Genomic DNA, 22,880 nt, shown 5'->3' on the forward strand with positions numbered 1-22,880 from the left:
ATATTCTCTTTGACGTCCGCCATAATTGTGTTGATTTTGTGTGACAATTCTCTTTGTTTTGTTTCTGTTGTGTGTGATGGAGTGGAATAAAAAGTTCCAGGAAAGGAAGTTCCAGGGATTTAGAAATTTTCGAGTGGTTTCAATGCCATGATGACCCCCACTTTTGACGGCTTTATCAGCTCCCTTAAGGCGAAGGTATAGGGTAAGTGGCGCCGCTATCAGTAAAAAAATATTATGGCCTAATTAAATGAATTATCCAAAAATTACAAACATGGCGTAAATTGTTTGGTATTTTAGACTATAACCTAGGTATCAACTCCGTGAAATATTTTTTGCTGCAGTTATTAGGCACAAAAAGTCAGGGTCGCCATCGGCACCATAAGTTTTTGTGCCTATAATAAAAACATATTTCAAAGAGTTGATAGGTTATAAACAGTCTAAAATACCAAACAATGCTCTGTTTGTGATTTTTTGATAAATATTTTACAACTAATTAGCCCTAATATTTTTTACTGATAGTGGCGCCACTTACCCTATACCTTCGCCTTAAAGTTTCAGTTTTGTACGCAGTTGCGTTTTATGAAATCTTTAATTATAATTTGTTTACAATATCAAGTGACTGTAGATCTGAGTACCATTATGGTTTTGATTTCAACTCGATACTCAAATTTGTAAAATTATGAAATGGAGACTCACTTGAAAAAGAAAATACTGAAAAATATTAACTTAAAAAATATAAGATCCATGAAAAATTTGAAAAAAAAAAAATCATATCTTGAAAACTATCAAAAATAGCTGAACATACATAGGGGTCCAAAAGATAGGTATAGTAGTCCCCTATCACCTGGCATCGGCTTGACACTTTAGAAGAAACACCCTGTATATCCTTCTTGCTTAATTTCCTTATCTACCTGCATTTAGTGTAATGTGGTGTTAATTTATGAATGAATATAATAAGTATGCTTAGATACAGGTTATTTGTGCATTTTACTGCAGTAAAAGTATAATCTGTGCATTTTCTATAATTTTAATAGGAACAAAAAAAAATACTATACTAAAAACACATTCTCATCTCCTCACTACTTAAACAAAGTTTTGCCATGGAAGCATTCCCCTCTCACTTAAAAAATACGAAGCAAAACTATCACGAATCTGCCGACTGTCTATAGGTGATCTTCTAGGTATTCTAGGAAGTGGTCGTAAGCCTTCTGCTTCTGGTTCATTTCTCCATTGACCCCCAAGTAATTCACCGTTTTCATCTATATCAAAAGTACCCGGTGGCGTATATATACTTCTGCTTGTTTTATTTCGCCTTAGATAGTTGTGTAAAACAACGCAAGCTAAAATGACCGGTATCACTGTACCCACTTCTACTGTTAAGGGTTTCTTAAAAACTCTAAACACCGAAGTTAAAATGCCAAATACGTTTTCTATTATTCGTCGTGCACGGCATAATCTATAGTTAAACACTCTCTGCGATGAACCTTGTTGATGTTCTCCACTATAGGGTTTCATCAAGTAGTGTGTCAATGGAAAAGCATCATCACCTAATATAACATATGGCAAATTCACGTCTCCACACGGTAAAGGCTCATCATCGGGTAAACTCAAAGTACTATTATTTAGACTTCTGAACAATGTGGAATTCCGGAAAACCCCTCCGTCAGAGATTCGGCCTTGGCAGCCAACATCTATATAGGTAAAATTGTAATCATAGTCTGCCATTCCCAGTAGTACAACACTAAATGTTTTTTTGTAGTTAAAATACAGACTTCCTGTATTTGCTGGGGCTTCCATAACTACATGTTTTCCATCTAAAGCACCTAGTGCATGAGGAAAATTCCACTTAGTGTCAAATCCTCTTGATATTCTTCTCCATTCTGCAGCAGTTGAAGGTGTCTGTAAGTAATAAAAAAATACATTTCATTTATTTCAGATTTCACCACCAGCCATGCCGACACCATCACCGCCAGCCATGTCGGTCCCACCACCAACAACGCCGACACCACCACTAACAACGCCGACACCACCACCAATTACTTCGACACCACTGAGAGGCAAAGGATCGGACGCACAAAAAAAGAAGCGAAATTCTGGTTTATATGGAGAGGCTTTGCTTACTTTGAAAGCAATTAGAGAAAAAAGAAATAAAACGCCGGAGCAAGAAGATGAAATCACTACATACGGGCTCTACATTGCTGCTCAAATGCGCAAATTTAATGCTATTTCACAGAGCAAACTAAAATTAGACATTCAAAGTCTACTTTGTAAATATGAATTAGAAAATATCGAGTGTACGCGTAGATCTACCTCTAGTATGAGCGATAATTCGGCGATTAATACATTATATAATGATGGCTATTCTTCCGGTCCATCCAGTCCTATTGAAAGCTCCTCAACCTACAGACAAATGCCAACCACAAGTCTTGCTGCCAGGACCTGTACCTACACACAGCCCAAAACAGAAAGTATGCCAACCTCTTTTCCGATTGCCAGCACCTCTACTTACGAACAGCCCGAAATTTTGACCTACACACAACCCGAAACAGAAACTATGCCAAGCTCATCTCCGATTGCCAGCACCTCTACTTACGAACAGCACGAAATTTTGACCTACACACAACCCGAAACAGAAAGTATGCCAACCTCATTTCCGATTGCCAGCACCTCTACTTACGAACAGCCCAATATTTCGCTAACCACAGCCACCACAAGTCCGACTGCTAGATACTTTGTGATTTCGAGTAATGGTAAAATTATAGAAGTTACGGGTAATCAACCAGATTCACCACCACATTCAAATGTTGTAATATTACAAAACGATATGGTGTTATGCCCTGATGCAGATACATCACAAATTGAAACAAATCAAGCAATTGAAAACCTTTTAAAATATAATAAAAAATAAACAAATGTGAGCACAGTTAACGAAAAAAAAAAACAGATCTTTTTCGTGATTTTACTACTCCTTTTCAATGTTTGTCTTTGATCGTTCTTTTAAATTTTTCTAATTGTTAATTGTTTTTGTAACACAAAAAAATATCACCTAATTTCATAAATTTATTGAATTCATACGGAGCTATTTTTTTATATGATATCTTTTGTACCACGACTTTGCATAAAAACAAATATTCAAAAATTTGCGTTTTTCTGCCCAGCTCTGTAAATAAATATTGTTTTTATTATAAGAATATTATTATAAGAATAAAGATTGATTTAATTTCATAAAAAGAAGAGTAATTATTTAATAACTACCTATTCACGACTGTAATAGGCATAGAGACATTTTTTTAAGATCCCCATTATATATTTTTTATTAAAAGCTGGTCCCGTCAGAAGCCTCTAACAGTAATTAAAATTAGTAAATTTTGGTTTATTATGGAATTAGGATTTTTTTAAATTTGTCAAAATTACGGGTTTGCCTTTTTCAGCCTAACCCTAATTTCCTCAAACTTTAAAAAAATCATAACTCCATATCCATAATGGATTTATTTATTTACTGTAACAGGCTTCTGACAGGACCAACTATTAGTAAAAAATATAAAAAGTGTGGTCTTGAAAAAAATTTTTCCATTCCCATTATAATGAGAGCTTGTTTAAAAAAAATAAAATGTCAGTTTTTAACAATAACAATAGATGGCGCTGTCTTAAAGCCGAGCGTCAATGTCAAAAGAGTTTATTTTTAAATTTTTACGCCATCTGTTGTAGATGATAGGCAATGTTTTTATTTTTTTTAAACCTCTCCTCATCAACAAAAAAACATTCCTAGCTAAATAAATATCCCATTAAAAAAAAAACAATTCCTGTACTCAAATTGCTTGGTATTTTAGACTATTTATAACCTATCAACTTTAAATAATATGGTTCAGTGTAGTTATTGTATTTCTACTGATGGCGGCGCCACTTAACATAATATTGTATTGTATACCTTCGCCATAAGAAAAAAAATACTTACTTTTAGATGCACACTTTTCAGTCTATTGTAGAGAGCTAAACAGACTTCTGGAATCAGTTTTGATAGTTGTTGTTTAGAGATTCTTAAGTGATACATTATGCTGGTGTAGCTGTCTCCCGTCGCTAAAAAGCGTAAAGTCGCACCTAATCTCATGTCAGGAGGAATCACATCGTTCCTCCATGTTGTTTTCTTCTCTATATCTGGTAAAATCATAGTCAATAGCTCTTGAAAATCGCTTTCTGAACATCTAAAAAAATTTTTTATACCGAACCTATCATCAATTTTTAGTTCTTGATAAATATTGAAGGAACGAGGTTGCAGGTAGGGTCGGACCCGGAACCTATTTTTATTATTTCTTTGGAGAACTAAATCAACTATTGCTAAAACAACTTCCACGTCTTCTTCGTCGGAACTCATTTTTGAAATGAAATAAAAACAATAACAAAAATAGGCGCAGCGGACGAGCGGTTTTGCAAACATGTTTTGGTAACATGTTTCGATAACATGTTTTGTTAGAAAATTGTCGCTGCGGACCCGGCTTAACGGTTGTGTTTTGTTTTTCAATTAATTTGTCTTATGTTTTATCTTAACTTTTCCACCTAAGTCCGTTGAGTAGAGCCCTTGCTCCTCCGGCCGTGTTGAATTTGTGCTTGCAACGATATAAAAAAGTAATCTGTGGATTTAATCGAAGTGTAATCTAGAACTGAGACAGGACTCCATTAGTTAGTTTGTGGTATTTTTGATATAGTATAACATGTCTAACAAAAAGTGTTGTGTCCCGGGATGTATTAACAGCAAAGGTTCGTCTAACAATTCACTTATGTAATATGTAGTAAAAACAAATCCTTTCTATTAGTATTGCGCCTCTATTGATAATATTTTTGGTTATTTTAGGTACGAAGGAGTACCCTTTGCATAAGTTTCCAAATCCTGAGAGGAAAGTTTTGTTCAACACATGGGTTTACGCTATCGGCGGTGACATACTACAACTAAATAAAAAATTATTATTAAAAAAACAAAATACCCGACTGCACACTAAAAAAAGAGTAAAACGGGTCCCCGAGAATGTGAGTCGAATAAGTAATATTCTGGGATCTCGACATCGGGAGACTGATTGCGTTCGACGATTACTTTCATTACCGCCAATGCAATATTTGTTTGACATGTAATAATTCCTTTATCGTGTGTTGTAAAAAAATATTCAATCCCCGAAGACAAATTAGGGAAGTATCCTTCAAGAACGTCAGATGGCGCACTCGAGTTAACAACTCCAACGACAACATCGGGCTGTATATTTAATTCGAATTCTGTAGCGGCCACAGAAACTGCGGGTAATAGCTCTTCAGTATTTAAAAATTGCGGTCTGTTTGCAAGTCGTGACATGCACCTGTTGAAATATGTGTTACCAGCTAATAAAATTCGATCCAAGTCAGATGGGGCCCATTCATTTAATGGTTTGGAACTGGAGTAGGCTAAGAAGCTGCTGTTTGTGGACTAAAAATTAACACCCTAAAGACCCAGGAAATGCGCACTGAGGGGAGAAATCCACAACCACTGACTTTAGGCCCACAACAAATAAAGCGTGTCCAGCAATTTACGTACCTCGGCAGTATTGTGTCTAATTCCGGTGGAACCGAAGAGGACATCACTTCGAGAATCGCCAAAGCAAGGGCAACCTTCGCGCAGCTACGACCCATATGGCAATCGGAGAAGCTAACGCGTGGAGTGAAATTTAAAATATTTCGCTCCAACGTAAAGAGTGTCCTTTTATATGGGAGTGAAACGTGGAGGGTGACCAAAGACATCACGCATAGACTTCAGGTCTTCGTCAACCGATGCCTCCGCCAAATACTGCGAATCCACTGGCCAGACAAGATATCCAACGACAATCTATTGGAACGCTGCCATGAAACTCCTATATCCCGTCAAATCTTACGTCGAAAATGGACTTGGATCGGCCACACCCTCAGAAGGAATACCTCACATATACCTAGGCAAGCCCTGGAATGGACTCCGCAAGGAAAAAGGAAGCGTGGCCGTCCTAGGCAATCCTGGCGACGATCGGTGGCGGCGGAGGCTAGGGCGATTGGGTTGACGTGGCAGGAGGTGAAGAGCGTAGCCCAAGACAGAACGCGATGGCGGCGCACTGTGGACGCCCTCTGCCCCACATAGGGGCCACAGGACATTAAGTCAAGTAAGTCAACTGGAGTAGGCGATAGCCGTGGCGGCATTAGCCGTGCACTGGCGGCCACGGGATTCCTCTTCAAACCGATCACTGCCTTGGTGAAAAGACCCACGCAAGATGTGACGGTCATGTCCCAAAGCCTTGAAGTGATTTTTTGGCTCATTTCTAATGTGATCTGCATTTTCTAATGTGATAACTGCCTCCAGAATACTTGACCGTATCTCTTCATTGGTAATGTTAGTATTAATTTGCACATTAGAGTACAAATGATTGTTTCGCAATAGCCACTCTAATGCTTTCTTAATTTTTTCGATGTCTACCGAGTATCGTCGATTGTTTGTCACGTTATCTAAATTTTCAGTGACCACACTTATTCCCGCATTTGCTATATTCAATGGAAGCTGTTCAGGTATCTCTTCAACTTGCTGTGCAAAGAGGAAGGCTTGCCCCTTAAATCCCTGTTGTCCGTAACGACCACCCAGACGCACCACTTTTATAAACGGTTTTATCCGAGAAATGAGCCGCAGCTCCATCTCTGATAGACATTCAATTTCAGGCGGAATAGGTGCAACAGTCATGTTGTTCCAAAATGCATTTGACGGGCACTGATTCCTTGACAATTTGTTGGCGCATCTATTGCAACAATCTATGCGGTCTGAAACATTTTGTGGTAGAACAGTAATATTAGCAGTTAAGATACTGCGTGACTGTTTCTTGTATAGAAGCTTATGACATACGTAGCACACCACATCCGCCACTTGAGAAATCGCTTCATTGAATGTGGCATCACTATTTGTAAACAACTGCCGTCGAACACGAGACTGTGACCTCATAGCCGAAAGTCTTTCTAAACGCGAGCCAGGTGATTCGTTGTTACGAGACTGCACAGCATACTCTCGCATCTGCTCGAGTCGAGAAGCGCGGGATGATGGAGACTCATGCTCACGAATTAATTCGGCATGCTCCCGCATCTGATCGAGTCGGGCAGCGCGAGTTGGTGGAGACTCGTGTTCGCGAACATTTCCCGCATGCTCCCGCATCTGCTCGAGTCGAGCAGCGCGAGATGATGGAGACTCATGTTCACGAACGTTTGTGGCATATTCCCGCATCTGCTGGAGTCGTGTCATACGAGACGACGGGGACTCAGCAGCTCTCTTTTCAGATTTGCTAGCTGCAAGCCTACGCCGCTTTTGTTCCCTATCAACGCTAGACTCACGTGCTTGTAAAGTACGTCTACGGGTACTTTTGTTATTTATAAGCTCTTGACGTGAAGTAGGTGAAAGTTGGCTGTACCATTGGGACATTCTTACTCTTGCTTCTAAAAGCCTTTTTTCGCGTGCCTCAGGAGATTCGGCTTTTAATTTTTTAGCCCGAGCCTGAGCCCTTTTTGTTTTGCGAGATAATCCCATATTGTATGTTTTTATTTCTTAAAATGATCTGATACCTATTGCCGAAAAAATCAGTACTAATGGAGAAGTACTTAATAATAATAAAAAAAAACAGTTGAACTATAACTAAAAAAAAAAATACAAAAAGAATAAGTGAAGATTGTTTAAAAGTATGTTACTTAAACTAACCAAAAATATCTACCTACCTAGTTATTTTATTAATAATTATTATTATATTATTAATTAATATGAAGAATTTAAGAAAGAACCAAAAAAAAGAACGGAAGAACGAGTTAATTAATTAGAAAGAACGAATAAATTTAAAGAGAGAAACACGAAAGAAAAAAAAAAGAACGAGTTATTTATACTTTATAAGTTTCGCGTCAGACGACGAAGTATCGAAAAAATCGCTATTTAGAGACGACCGTCAACGACGTGTGCCCTCATGCGTGTGCCCGCAATCGGGCTGTATACTCGAGCATATCCCCCTCCGCACCGCGCCGCGCGCCGCATGCCAGGCCACGCCCTATCTTTTTGCTTGCTAACGCATGAGTTGCTTTGCGTTGACGCAGAATTAACATGTTCCCGTGGGAATTTTGAGAAAAAACGTATCCTATATTAATTACTCCCGTGATTGAAATGAATCTAATGATACCGCATACATATTTTTTTAAAGGGAAATTTAGAAAAAATATTATTATGTCTTTATCCCGTGGGACTTTTAGGATAAAATGTATCCTATGACACTCCCGTAATCAAGACAAATCTAACGATACCTCATACATCAAAATCCATCAAGCCGTTTAGGCTACAGGTGGTCACAAAGGAAAAGACATACATACATACTTACATACACTCGAAAAACATTACCCTCCTTCTTTGGCAGTCGGGTAAAAATGAGCACATTTTCAAATACCGTCGTGTATGCCACTTACACTTCGAGGAAAAATATTTGTGTCGAAACAATCGTCTCAGTCATATAGCTGTTCCCACTAAAAATATGCCAGGTGAGTAATGAATAACATTGAATAGGATATTTTTTAGGAACGTAATAATATACTCAACTCAACTCAGATTGGTATTATACTCAGTTTCTACAGAACATACATTTTCATGTTTGACTACTGCCTTAGACTTTAAATTATAGGATAATTGTTTTTCCAGTTGCCAAATTTTTTATACATGATCTACTCGTGAAATAGAACAACTTTAGCAAAAAATATTGGTCGATCTGTGAAAAAATTTTTGGCCTTTCCCTACTACTTGTGTCGGTCACATGACTTCTACATACAAAATTAAAACACAGTAAATGAAAGTTATAAATTTCTTTATTTTCAGGACTTGCATCAATAATCACTCAAAGAGAACCTTTGAAGTGTATTCAAAGAAAAGAGGCAGAACCGTCTACATCTAAAGGTACATTTTTTACAAGATTTTCAAAAGTGAAATTCACTATTCGATTAAATAGTTTTGGAAATTGCCTAAAGCTTGTTTCTACAGAACATACATTTCATGTTTCACTACTGCTTTGGACTGTAAATTATAGGTTAACTAGCTGTCCACCTGCGACTTCGTTCATGTGGAATTCTGTTAAATCACGTGTCCCTGTACTATCCCACGGGAACATGACACCGGGATAAAAATATCTTATGTCCTTTCTTCCGGTCTAGACAACGTCTATGCCAAATTACATCAAAATTGGTTCAGTAGTTTAGGCGTGAAAGACAGACAGACAGAGTTTCTTTCGCATTTATAATATTAGTATAGATTATTTTTCCAGTTGCCAAATTTTGTATGATCTACTCGTGAAATAGAACAACTTTAGCAAAAAATATTGGTCGATCTGTGAAAAAATTTTTGGCCTTCCCCTACTACTTGTGTCGGTCACATGACTTCTACATACAAAATTAAAACACAGTAAATGAAAGTTATTTTGTATGTATTTTCAGGACTTGAATCAACAATCACTCAAAGAGAACCTTTGAAGTGTATTCAAAGAAAAGAGACAGAACCGTCTACATCAAAAGGTACATTTTTTACAAGATTTTTAAAAGTGAAAGTATTTAGTTCACAAAATTATACCTACTTAGAATATAAAATAAAAATATTACAAGTTACAATAGTCAAAATTATAATGAAAATAACCCACCCCTCGCCGTTCCCGGTGCAAAGGTTCACAAAATCAATAGATATTTAGTTTATTTTTACTTTTTCTGGTTAACAATGAAATGATCCTCAGATGAAAACAATGATCACACCAAAGTAATGGTTGTAGATTTGGCATAGAACTTGTAATAGAGTTATTAAACAATATTGATATTTGTGTAAAATGTTGTTTCAGAAACTGTGACTTCTCATGCCCAGCTTTCTCAGGATTTGACCCCACTGCTCCCAGTATCAGCTGATAAAATTATGCCTGCAAATGTTGAAGTAAAAGAAAATATTGGTAGGTAATATTAAATTACACAATGCCTTAATTAACTCAACAGAGTGGTCAGCTTTAATCTCGTCAAGAGCTGACATTGTATTTAAAACAAGCATTAAAGGGTGTATATGCTATTCAGTCTGTGTTCTATTTTATCTTTAAAAAAACTGCAAAAAAGAGGATGTTAGGTTACTAATTGTTTTTTACAAGATGAGGTATTCTTCATAGGCATACTGAGTATTTTCATGAAATGATATAAATTTCATGAAAATACTCCACATGAATGGATGAAACATTAAAAAGATGATTAATAAATAACAAAAAATATTCAAAAAATTGTATTTTTATATTTCTTGGTCAATATTTCAGATTTTAAAATTCAAATTATTTTTATTTTCAGATCCTATTACTGTGTCGTCATCTGTACAATCTTCTGGATCAAAAATGTCCCACATACAAAATTTTTTACAAACAACTCACATTAATGAAAGTAAGTGCTATTGAATTTCATGTAGTTAATACCTACAGAGTGACCTAATACTATAGAGTTTAAATTTTCTTTGTGAATTTTTTTAATATTAGGTAATTCTTTTTATTTACAATTTTAAGTTTGTTTGTATTATTTTTCAGAGTGTAAAAAGATTGGAAAGTCTTTTCGTCAAAAGCGCTTGAAAAATGTTGCAGTGTCTGATGCAGAGCACGCCCTTTATAAGAAACTGCTTCAAGTTGTAGTGAGACTTAGCAAATGCCGCAACAAACTCAAGAAACAGACATTGAAAATCAAGATGCTACAAAGTATCACAAACAATCCTGAGTTTGTTAAAATTTTTGAAAACTTTTCAAGTGTAGCAAAAATATTTACTCTGTTGCAATTCAGAGAATCCAAGAAAAAGGATAAAGGACGTCACTTCAGTTTACAAGAAAAAATTATGGCTTTGACCATATTAAAACAAAGTCCTAAAGCATATAGGTGATGGGTTTTGGGCAGGAAAAAGCAAAGATTGTTAAATAAACTTAAGATTCTTTATTAGACGATGCGCGTAGTACGAAGGGTAAAGACGGAAGAGAAAAATTATAAGATGACACATAGGTATTTGACATACACATTTGTTTATACAAACTCTTTTCACCAACACTGGCCCTTAAACAAATGTGTAGGTACATAATTATTGTACAACATTAAACAAGTTTAGTTTTTACAATTTAAGAATTTAACAAATTTATTGTAAACCTAAACGCGTTACAAACTTATAATGCTTTTCTTTAGTAAGTGGTTTTGTTAAAATATCGGCAGTCATTTCAGAAGTACACAAATAATTCAAATTAACAATATTATCTTTTACAACTTCTCTTAAAAAATGATGCCGCACATCTATATGTTTCGTACGAGCATGATACATAGGATTCTTACACAATTTTTGTGCTGATTGGTTATCATTAAAAATCGTAACAGAACAATGCCTACCTAACAATTCATACAACAGAGTTCTTATGAATAACGCTTCTTTACAAGAATCTGATAGAGCCATATATTCTGCTTCTGTGCTAGAAAGAGCGACTGTTCGCTGTTTTCTACTTTCCCACGATACAGAACAGTTCCCAATTTGAAACACAAACCCAGTGTACGACCTACGATCGACCTCACACGAAGCCCAGTCAGCATCAATATACCCATTGATGTCTAGATCACTTCTACTAAAAACAAGTTTGTAGTTTACAGTACCCTTTAAATACCGTAGTACGCGTTTCGCGGCCTTCCAATGACGCTGATCATAACAATCATTATACTGGCTCAGCATGCTTACCGCGTGCGCGATGTCTGGCCTGGAGCTAACTGAAATATAATTTAAACAACCAATTAAATTTGTATATTCCAAATTCTCCTCCTTTTTATCAGCCTTTACAAGTTTCAATTCCGATTCCATTGGAGTTTGAGCTGGCTTACAGTCAGTCATATGAAAACGGTCTAAAACATTCTTTATGTAACTAGACTGATCAAGATAGATATTATCTTGGTTTCTTGTGATGCGCATACCAAGTATATGGCTGGCTGGCCCATCTTTATTTCAACTTTCATTTGTGAATTTCTGGTTGAAAATAATAATATATCGTCCACATACAACCCAATGATGACTAATTCTTCACCATTTGATTTAAAATACACGCAGGGCTCTGAGGACAGTCTTCTGAAACAAAGTTTTGTAACCAACACATGGTTTATCTTTTCATACCAAGACTTCGAAGCTTGCTTTAGGCCATAAATTGCTTTATGCAATTTATATACTTTATGCTCACAGCCTTTTACTTTATAACCTTCCGGTTGTTCCATGAAAACTTTTTCTTGCAAATCTCCATTTAGAAAAGCAGTTCTTACATCCAAATGATCGATATCCATCTGCTTTTCAGCTGCTAAAGCCAATAATATGCGAATAGTGGAATATCGAACCACTGGAGAAAAAGTTTCCTCGTAATCAATTCCATAGCGCTGTGTAAAACCTTTAGCTACCAATCTGGCTTTATACTGCTTTAGATTTCCATCAAGATCTTTCTTTTTCTTAAAAACCCACTTGCACTTAATCGGTTTTTGATCTTTAGGTGGATCAGTTAATGTCCAACATTTATTTTTAATAAATGATTGATACTCATCAGCCATTGCTTTCTTCCAGTGAACAGCTTCAGCCCCTCCTAGAGCTTCTTGAACTGTCTCTGGTTCATCTCCAATGCAGGTCAGCATTGCAGTACACGCACTGTCATATTCCGATGTATCCATCGCATCTTCAAGTGTCGATTCACCTGGAATGTAAGTGACATCGGAAGGATCAACAGAACTACTGCTGTCAGAGTCATCTAACTCAAAAATACACTGTCTTCTGGGATTAGTTACAATCTCATTTTCTTCCCCTTTTTCTGGTGATAGTGAATTTTCAGACTGTGCCACTTCAACATGAGAATCATTTGAGTTTAAATTCTCAGTCTGTAAATTATTTATCATCATGAAAAAATCACCATTTTCACATTTTTCAGTGTTTTTTGTATAGAATTTGTTTTCAAAGAAAGCAACATCCCTTGATTTAATAATTTTGCTGAGATTCTCTGGATCAATCAATCTATAACCCTTACTATTTTCACAATATCCTACAAAAATGTAAGGTTTACATTTTGAATCTAATTTCTTACGATTCTGTGTCAAGGCATAAACCACACAACCAAATATACGTAAATGGCTAAGATTCACCTTCTCATTAGTCCATTTTTCCTCTGGCGTGCTACCGTAGACTGCTTTTGTAGGGGACCGGTTCTTCAAATAAACAGCGGTATTGACCGCTTCTGCCCAGAACTGCCCATCTAAGCCTGCGTCTCGTAACATGCTACGAGCCTTCTCGACGATTGTCCTGTTGGCCCGCTCAGCAACACCGTTCTGCTGAGGCGAGTGCGGTATGGTAGTCTGGTGAATGATGCCGTTATCCTTCAAATATTCCTGGAATATAGAATTGACATATTCGCCTCCATTATCCGTCCTCAACAATTTTATTTTTCTATTGGTTTGGTTCTCCACCATTGCCTTGAAATGTTTGAAGTTATCGAAAACTTCACTCTTATTTTTCAGAAAATAAATCCATGTTTTCCTACTACAATCATCAATAAACGTGAGGAAGTAACTAGCACCACCGAAAGATTTCACTGGCATAGGCCCGCATAAATCACTGTGTACAACACCTAACAGTTCATTTGACCTACTTTGTGCCTTCTTAGGAAAAGGTAATTTGCTAAGCTTCCCCTTAACACAAGCTTCACATTGACTGAACTGTGATTTATCATAAGTAATACCACTAGCCATACCTTTCATTAACAAATGCATACTCCTCATATTGAGATGTCCTAGTCTCCTGTGCCATGTCTCCTGCGTAACAGAGTTAGCAGCCGCCTGGAAACTCAGCTCAGTTTCTTTCTTACAGCTCTCAGATGCTTTCTTCTGCACTAAATCTTGAGCTTCTGTATTTACCTTGGTAGTCGCAGATTCTACACTATTCCCTGAAAACATAGAACAGCCACCACATCCTACCACACACAGATCACGCTCTCTAACAGATTCTGCAGTTTCTAATTGATAAACACCATTTTTATGTACAGCTGTAGCTGCTAGCTTTTTACCATAGAATATATTACAACATTTTTCATTAAAAATAACTCTAAAACCCTTCCTAGTTAACGCACTGACTGACAACAAGTTTGTAGCTAAATTCGGTACATGATAAACTTCACTGATTGTTTTGATGCCTAATTTCAAATTTACTTTTACATCACCACGACCAGCAGTAAATAGTTTTTCACCATTAGCCACCTTGACTTCAGACACATAACCAGGAACAAAGTTATTTAGTATATTCCTGTCATGACACATATGACTACTCGCACCAGAGTCTATTAACCATATATCATTCTGCACACAAGCTGATAATGCTGTCAATAGTAACTGGTTTGTTGAGCTCTCCGCCTTAACTGGTTTCACAGATTTACAGTTCCTCGAGAAGTGACCAAGCTTCTTGCACTTAAAGCATTTGATTTTCTTACGTGCCGCCACCAACGCTGTTGAACTCGTGTCACCTTTTTCATCACGTCGATGCTTCTCCTGCATGAGCTTCGCTTTGACCACTTCACTCGACAACTTGATATTAGAATTTTCAAGTGCCATTATGAGTGGATCAAAGTCTTGAGACAAGCCACTCAGTAAGAGAACTGCAACGAAATCATCTTCCAGAGGTGAACCAATATCGTTCAGCTGTTGACTTAGGTCGCTAATCTTCGCAACGTAAGCTTCCATGCTTTCACATTCGCATAATTTTGTTGCAAACAAAAGACGAAGCAAACTCAGTCTCCTTGACAACCCCTTGTCTTCGTACGCCTTTTGCAAATTAATCCATGCATCCCGCGCCGTCTCTGCGTTCCTTACATGCGTAAAAACCGAAGGCTTTACTGACAAACAGATCTTAGCAAGAGCTTTCTGAGATCTCTTCATATGAGCCGCATCTTTGACATCTTCAGTTTTATCTTCCGAAACGACGTCCCATAAGTCCTCGTGAATGAGTAGCATTTTCAGTTGGAACTTCCAATTACTGTAGTTTTCTATGCCGCTCAACTTCTCCACAGGAGTTAAAGTCGAAACCGATGTCGATGTCGCCATTTTTACATGTATGGACGGGCGTTTTAGTTTATTTATAAAATTACTTTTATTCTGCCAAAACTCAAAAATAATTATATACAGAGCAAAAAATAACGTCCTGGGCCCATAACCTGATGGGTTTTGGGCAGGAAAAAGCAAAGATTGTTAAATAAACTTAAGATTCTTTATTAGACGATGCGCGTAGTACGAAGGGTAAAGACGGAAGAGAAAAATTATAAGATGACACATAGGTATTTGACATACACATTTGTTTATACAAACTCTTTTCACCAACAATAGGTACTTACGAAAAATATTTGTATTGCCATCGCGCCAGACACTAATAAAATTGCTGCACACAGCGAATGTTAACGCTGGCATTAATAAAAATGTATTTCATCAAATAAAAAAAGCCACAGAAAAAATGAAAAAAACAGAGCACAAACTGTGCATAGTTTTATTCGATGAGATGTCACTAAAGCCAAATGTGACTTACAATGAGCGAAAAGATACAGTAAGTGGATTTGTTACCGATGGGGAAGAAATACAACCAGAGTTTGCAGACCATGCGCAAGTATTCATGGTTAGAGGACTAATAAAAAATTATAAACAGCCTGTTGCATACACATTTTCGCAATCTGCAACTAAAGGCCCTGAATTAGCCAAACAACTGAAACTAATTATTACGCAGTTACAGGAGGCCTTATTGTTGTGGGCACAGTCTGTGATCAGGGCACTAATAATGTAAACTGTATAAAATATCTTCTACAAGAAACACGGGGCATTCTTCTAAGAAGAGGAGAAGAACCCAAAGAAAATACAATATTAATTAATGAACAAGAAATAATTCCCCTGTATGACCCACCACACTTATTGAAATGCATGAGAAATAATTTGATAACCAAAGATTTGAATTATAAGAAAGATAATCAAACAAAAACAGCAAAATGGTCACATATAAGGCTGTTATACCAGGAAAATCCAGGATACAGGGGAATAAGACTTATCCCCAAGTTAACCGAGGCTCACTGTGATCCGAGCAAAATGCCCCGTATGAAGGTGAAATATGCCACACAGTTATTTAGTCAAACTGTGGCATCAAATATGGGATACCTTGCAGGTAATTAATTATTATTTTAACTATATGAATAATATAATTAACTATGGTAAATAATTGCTAAGTTCTGGTCAGTTGTCCTGGTTATCGTTTCTATGTTATTCGGACTTATTTTATTGAATTAAATGAAACAATGATTACTTTTATATTTTACAGATAAAGGGATATTGCCCGAGGAAACAAAAGAAACAGCTGACATCCTTTTATTATTTGACAAAATATTTGATTCAGTAAATGGCAGTTTTGGGAAGAGGAAGAAGCACGGCAAACCACTGCTGGGGCCAGCAACGCCTAATTCGATACATCATAAAACATGGCTAGAAGCCAAAGAAACTTTGAATACTATGAAATTTATCAACCCACAAACAATGAAAAGTGAGTCAGTACCTTGTTTAAAAAATTGGGTATGGACACTAGAGGGAATTGAAAAGATATTGAAAAATCTGGAAAATAATTATGGGGTGACATCGGTTTGGTTGCGACATCTAAATCAGGACCCATTAGAAAACTTTTTTGGGTCCATAAGAAGCCATGGATGTCGCAATATCAATCCTACCCCAGAAAGATTTGAGTCCGCATTTTCCACATTGCTGGTGAATAACATCTCTAGTGTCCATGCTCCTGGAGCCAACTGTGAAATAGACGATTGTTTTGTATTGTACGAAGTTCTCATCACTGGTGGCGAGGGCAGCAAAGATCCCAATGTCTGTGAGCTCGATACAATACCAAGTGTAACGCTCACACCCCTTGAAAATAAAAACGATCCGCGGGAAATTGGTGGACTTCAATATGTCACCGGTTACTTTTTAAGAAATGTAAAAAAAAAAATTTCAAGGGGTGTGAGCAATGTAAAAAGGATTTATTCAACGAAAATGAATCAGAATACTTAAAATACAGAGAGTACGCAAAAAAAAAGTGGCTTTGCTGCCCTAGTGACGCTTTGGTGGAATGTGTGTCAAATCTGCAGGATATAAACAGAACAGTTATAAAAAAAAACTTAAATAAAAAAAATTTGAAGGAGTTGATTAAAACAATCACACTAATTTACATTGATTTCAATTTTGTTAACTGTGAAGACCACAAGGAAAGAGTAATATCCTATTTGATCAAGATATCATGCAGATTTTTCATATATAATTATTGTAAAGAAATAAATAACATTTTGTCAAATAAAAGAGAGTGTGACGATGATGAGGACTCGTACAAAATAAAAGCTAAAAAATTGGCTAAAAAATGTTTTAAAAGAAAATTACAAATCAAATAACAGCTGAATGGGACTTTTAAGTGTAAGGCAAATCTGCCGTTATTTGTTTTGTTTTTAGGGATAAAGTCGTTATTTGTTTTGTTTTCAATATTTTTTCACCACATTAGCACTACGTATAAAACGCCAATTTTATTCATTGATTTCTGACTGGAAAATTCTATTTTATTCTCAAGTGAGTAAAAGAATATGACCACTCAAAATCTTTAAAAATAACGCTATGAAACGTGATTAAATCACTTTTGCATTATTTTATGCCTTTGTTTTTTTTATAATAATACGTATATTGTATTTGCTGCGCTAAATGAAAATGCCGCTTTCCGGCTCCGTCGAGCAGTAAAGTACTTTATCAGCCAAGTTTTTGATTATTTTCCTCGTTAGTTGTTTTGTGCTATTGTGGTAAAAAATGTGTTTCAGTCATGGGTAAAGTTTTTTAGCGTTTAGTGTTTTGAAACCTTCGCAACGCTCAGGGTTCTTCTTTAAACCTTTAGCTTGCTCAGGTTTCAATTTAAGCACTCACGCCAAAAATCAACTTTCCCCATATGTAAAACAAATAACTATTATATGTATAGCTATTAAAGGGTGTCCCGCGGCGATATTGAAGATAGAGCCATTTACTGAAAGAAGTTTCAGTAAATCTTTAATATTTAAGGTACTTACCCTCCATGTGGGGCATCGCCGCAGGACGCCCTGTATATTTGCTCTGTTAGAAACCCCTGAAAGTTTGTGCAATATGATTAAATAATGTATAAGATCTAGAAATTTCTAGAAAGATGTAGAAAGTAACCGATATATTTTCCTGGAAAAACAAATTGAAGTCAATAAAAAACAAAAATGTTAAGAAATTGTTTTATTTTTACACAGAAAACATAAAAAGTTTTGCCCATTAATAGATTTAGCAAAATAAAAGGAAAATTTTTTCGCTATATGTATTTAACATTTAATTTGCTATAGTATTTTAATTTTCAAATACTGCAGCAACTTAATTGTAAGCGAAAAAATTTTCCTTTTATTTTGCTTCATTCAAGTAGGTAAGTACCTACCCCACCTGCCTTATGAACGGTGTAGTTTAGAAATAAGCTAATAGAGGGCAGTAGTCTTGTGTTTCCAGTATTAGTCCTTGAGATAGCTCTCTATTCCTAGTATATACAAAAGTACTCTGTGGCGACGTATTTGCTTTTGATTTTGTATTTTCTTTGACAAGGGCGACGGGCGGTTGTCATGCTCCACTGTCTTTTATTTTGTAATCTAAGGACGAAAAAGACTTTAAACGTTGCAATACCGTCGACATCGGAAAATTCAGTCGGCCGACATGATTTTAATTTACTTCAATGTAAGGTGAAAATGGAGGACGAAGAAGACTTTATACTACCCGGTTACATTATCTCTGGACCTCGCTGGAATGTGAAGCCCCTCCCCGTTCCCCTTTCACCACCTCGCGCTCGCCCCGGCGCGTCAGTACGGTTAGCAATTTCGTTGCCGATACGCGTCTTGATATTTTCGTGCTATCATTGCTTTATTTTTGAACATTTTTGTGTTACGTTTGGACTTTTTGTTATATTTGAACTGTTGTTGTTGTTACGTTTGGACATTTACGGTTAAGTTTGGACTTTATTTAGTTATTAGTTTGACGTGCACTTCTACTCCAAAAATATGGGAAAAACTATTCACAGTGAAGCAAGGAATTTAATCCTTAAGGTGATGAAATTTTTCGAATTAGAGAAAGCTAACAAGCAATTCGCCATACCTGTAGATCAAGTTGTCAAACGAACCTGTGCTGCAACTGGAATATCAAAATCAACTTTGATGAATATAAAAAAGGAGGTAAAAGAATCACGTCATGCACCGCCGACTGCTTCATCGAGTACTAGCCCAAGTACGAGCAACGACAATCCAAGCAGGGAGATAAAATTGTCAACACCGGGTAAGAAGCGAAAGCGATACAACAAGAAAATTGAAATTGATAATTTCGACATCTGTGCTATAAGGAATATTATTATCAGTTTTTATACTGTCCGAAAAGAAATCCCTACATTAAAGAAAATCCTGGCAGTCGCTAAAAGAGATTTAAATTAAAGGCGAAAAATCTTTCTTAAGAAAAATATTAATAGACCAGTTGGGATATAAATTCAAAAAATGCAAAAATGCCCGTACGGTGCTTATTCAAAAGCCAGATATTGCCGCTTGGAGGGCTCGCTACCTGCGCCGAATGAAAGAAAATAATAATCTTGGTGCAGATAAAAAACCTGTTACCTACCTTGACGAAACGTGGATCCATTCACACTATACGATAAATAAATGTTGGCAAAACAGTACCGACAGCAGCGTGAAAAAAAATTTTAATCCCGGACAAAGATGGATTCTTGTGCATGCTGGGGGAGAAAACGGCTTCATTCCGGGTGCAGAGTTGCTATATAAATGCAAACAAACAACTGGCATCATGAGATGGATACAGATAACTTTGTAAAATGGCTGAAAGAAAAGTTAATACCTAACTTACCGCCGAACGGTATAGTTGTCATTGACAATGCGCCTTACCACTCAAGGCAATCAATAAAGGCACCCACAAGCGCGTCTCTAAAAGCTGATATGCAAAACTGGTTGCGTGATAATAACATTCCTTTCGACGAAAAGATGACGAAAAAGGAATTGTATCCTATTATCTTAAGGACAAAGCCGCCAAAAAAATATGTTGTCGATGAACTGATGCAAGAGCATGGTCAAGAAATAGTACGTCTGCCACCCTATCACTGTGATTTAAGTCCTATAGAATACATTTGGAATCTAGTGAAACAAAGGGTGGCAAACAAAAATGTTAATCAATCAGAGAAAGAAATAGAAAAACTGACAAGAGATGCACTTAGTTCTATTACACCTTCCGACTGGAAAAAGGAAGTAAAACACATTGAACGACTTCAGCGAGAGTATTGGGAAAAAGACCATCTCGAAGAAAATAATGTACGAGAAATTATTATATCCCTAGGGGAAGAAAGTTCGGACAGTGACATAAGTGATGGGGATAGCGACAATGAAGAAGAAGATTCAATGACTGGCATAGAACCAATCGTATATTCTGACGATGATTTATAATATTTCTGTCAGATAAATAAATACTTTTTGTACTTAAACAACATTCTTTAATTTATTGTCATCATTCTATAATCATCATCACAACACAACACAACACAAGTTATAAAAAAAAATGTAATTTATAATTATTAAAATAATATTGTGATGCTTATTTTGCACACTGTACCAGAACGCCGTTGCAACGTGACGTCATCGACGCCAGGTCCAGAGATAATGTAACCGAGTAGTACGTTGCAATACCGTCGACATTGGAAAATTCAGTCGGCCGACATGATTTTAATTTACTTGTAAGGTGAAAATGGAGGACGAAAAAGACTTTAAACGTTGCATTAATTGCATGAGCGCTAACGATTTAACACTACAGTGCACGCGCGTTCTACTATAGTAGAACGCACTTACTTATTTTACCGCCATTCATTCATTCTTACACCTAACCCCCCCGGCTCCCAGATAAGTTAAGTCGACAAAATTGCCGAACGGATTAGTATGGCACATACTTGCAAAGTACGCGTATGTTCCTGTTATGACGTGTCAAAGTTCGGCTTCTACTATAGTAGTACATGCGAGTATTGGTGTAACAAAACTGAAGGTAAGTAAAACTTTCTTTTTTGGGTTTTTTAAATTATTATCAATGGACATTGAATGATTTAAATTTTCGAATTTAACTATGTACAGTTGCATTACTATTTCGTGTGTCATGATGTATTTAATAATTAATATTTCTTTGCTTAAACGAAAAAATGGACCCCGTATTGGAAGCGCGCGTGACCCAATGCTGAACGAAGAATTAGAGGACAAGGAAGTGATCCAAAGTGACTGGGACGATGGGGAAGTATATGTACAACCAATGGAACAGGAAGCTAGAAATCAGATACAGGAAGCTGTAAGTGAAAATCATGCATCTGCATGCATGAAGATGACACGCCTCTTTCTGAACTTGTCCAAAACAATACACGTGATGACTTTTATGTGGAACACGCTGGAGTAAATCATGTCCTTCAGCAACCCGGGCAAGATCTCAAAACATCCGATTCAGATTCCAGGGCCAAAAGGTGACGCAAGAAACGCTTAAACACCGTTATCTTGTTTTGAACTATTTTTTGATGAAAATATTTTCGAAATCTTAGTTAATTGCACGAATATTTACATTGATAAAATACAGATCCGATACCATAGAGAAAGAGATGCAAAGAGAACTGATTTGGTTGAAATGAAGGCATTTATTGGATTGTTGCTCGGCATTGAAGTCTCAAGTTCGGGTCGTCGTAATCACAATGATGAGCTCGAAATCGGTCGACAAAAAAATGGTGTAAGCGATGTGCCAGATGGATTTGTCCTGATCACCAAGTTGTGGTCTGTATTGAATGTCGGGATGATGGCCAATAAGTCGGTCATCGCTTATTAGAAGTTCTTTTTTTTTGAGCTGATCTCCAACTTGCCAAAAATGTTGATTATTTTCTTGATCTCATAATTTGATCCTAATTTGAGTTATATGCTATTATAATTTTATTTTTTTTCTATAATTATTTGTTACAATAATTAAAAGTTTAATATTACTGAGTATTATTATTTTAGGACCACCCATTTTTTAATATTTCAAATACAGTTTTCTACTATGGTAGAGCACGCGAGCAACCATGTAAAAAAAAAGGGCGCGTGCGCTGTAGTGTTAAGCGACATATTTGCTATTTATTCAAACAATGACGAAATTCACGCGCAAATGCTGGAAGCTTGTTTCGATTTTAATAAGGTTGTTCAACGAAATTTTAAATGCATTGTTTTTGAAGCCTCATCATAATTTTCTCTTATTTTTTTCAGGTATCAAATGATTTTAAAAACATTTGTGCTATTTGTTCGATATGTGCGGATTCGTTAGAAAAGGCGTTATTTTTTAACGAACCATACCAGATAACTGAAATCATAAGAATGCGTATTAAAAGTGAGTACCAACCTACTTCTACTCTAAAAACTAAATAAACTTGCTTTACCTAGGTACCTTTTATGTTTGTTTTTCATATTAGTAGAAAGTTAGAAACCAACTGATAAGCCACCAACTTTGCAATCATATTTCGAAGGTACTTTTCATTAGACATGACTCATTAAATATTTTTTATAAGAATTATCAACTCCGCATTTTTTATCCATAAGCATTTGTGCATCTTGTCTCCGATTTGAGTGCGGTCTTCTCGTTCATTGTGTAGTCACTTGAATTTTTTCTAAGTTTATAATGTTCAGCGGCAATAAAAATATTTATTTCGAAGATAATCTTTGAGTTTCATGGATATTTGTTCTACACAT

The 22,880-nt window shown here is 36.4% G+C and overlaps 3 protein-coding genes across 3 annotated transcripts; 2 read left to right on the forward strand and 1 right to left on the reverse strand.

Moving 5' to 3' along the window:
• Window positions 1–1,031: 1,031 nt before the first annotated feature.
• On the reverse strand, window positions 1,032–4,479 carry LOC123702286 (protein ALP1-like). The gene is made up of 2 exons (XM_045649998.1): window positions 3,956–4,479; window positions 1,032–1,899 (listed from the first exon to the last, which is right to left on the reverse strand). Exons 1-2 carry the CDS (start codon window positions 4,433–4,435, stop codon window positions 1,084–1,086), a joined length of 1,296 nt encoding a protein of 431 aa, XP_045505954.1. The 5' UTR covers window positions 4,436–4,479; the 3' UTR covers window positions 1,032–1,083.
• Window positions 4,480–8,401: 3,922 nt separating this feature from the next.
• Window positions 8,402–10,438, forward strand: LOC123702538. Its single transcript, XM_045650315.1, has 5 exons — window positions 8,402–8,535; window positions 8,867–8,944; window positions 9,478–9,555; window positions 9,870–9,978; window positions 10,354–10,438. Exons 1-5 carry the CDS (start codon window positions 8,529–8,531, stop codon window positions 10,436–10,438), a joined length of 357 nt encoding a protein of 118 aa, XP_045506271.1. The 5' UTR covers window positions 8,402–8,528.
• Window positions 10,439–19,937: 9,499 nt separating this feature from the next.
• Window positions 19,938–20,582, forward strand: LOC123702539. Its single transcript, XM_045650316.1, has one exon. It carries the CDS (start codon window positions 19,938–19,940, stop codon window positions 20,580–20,582), a length of 645 nt encoding a protein of 214 aa, XP_045506272.1.
• Window positions 20,583–22,880: the final 2,298 nt, after the last annotated feature.

Source organism: Colias croceus, chromosome 23 (assembly GCF_905220415.1).
Source record: "Colias croceus chromosome 23, ilColCroc2.1".
NCBI lineage: Eukaryota > Metazoa > Arthropoda > Insecta > Lepidoptera > Pieridae > Colias > Colias croceus.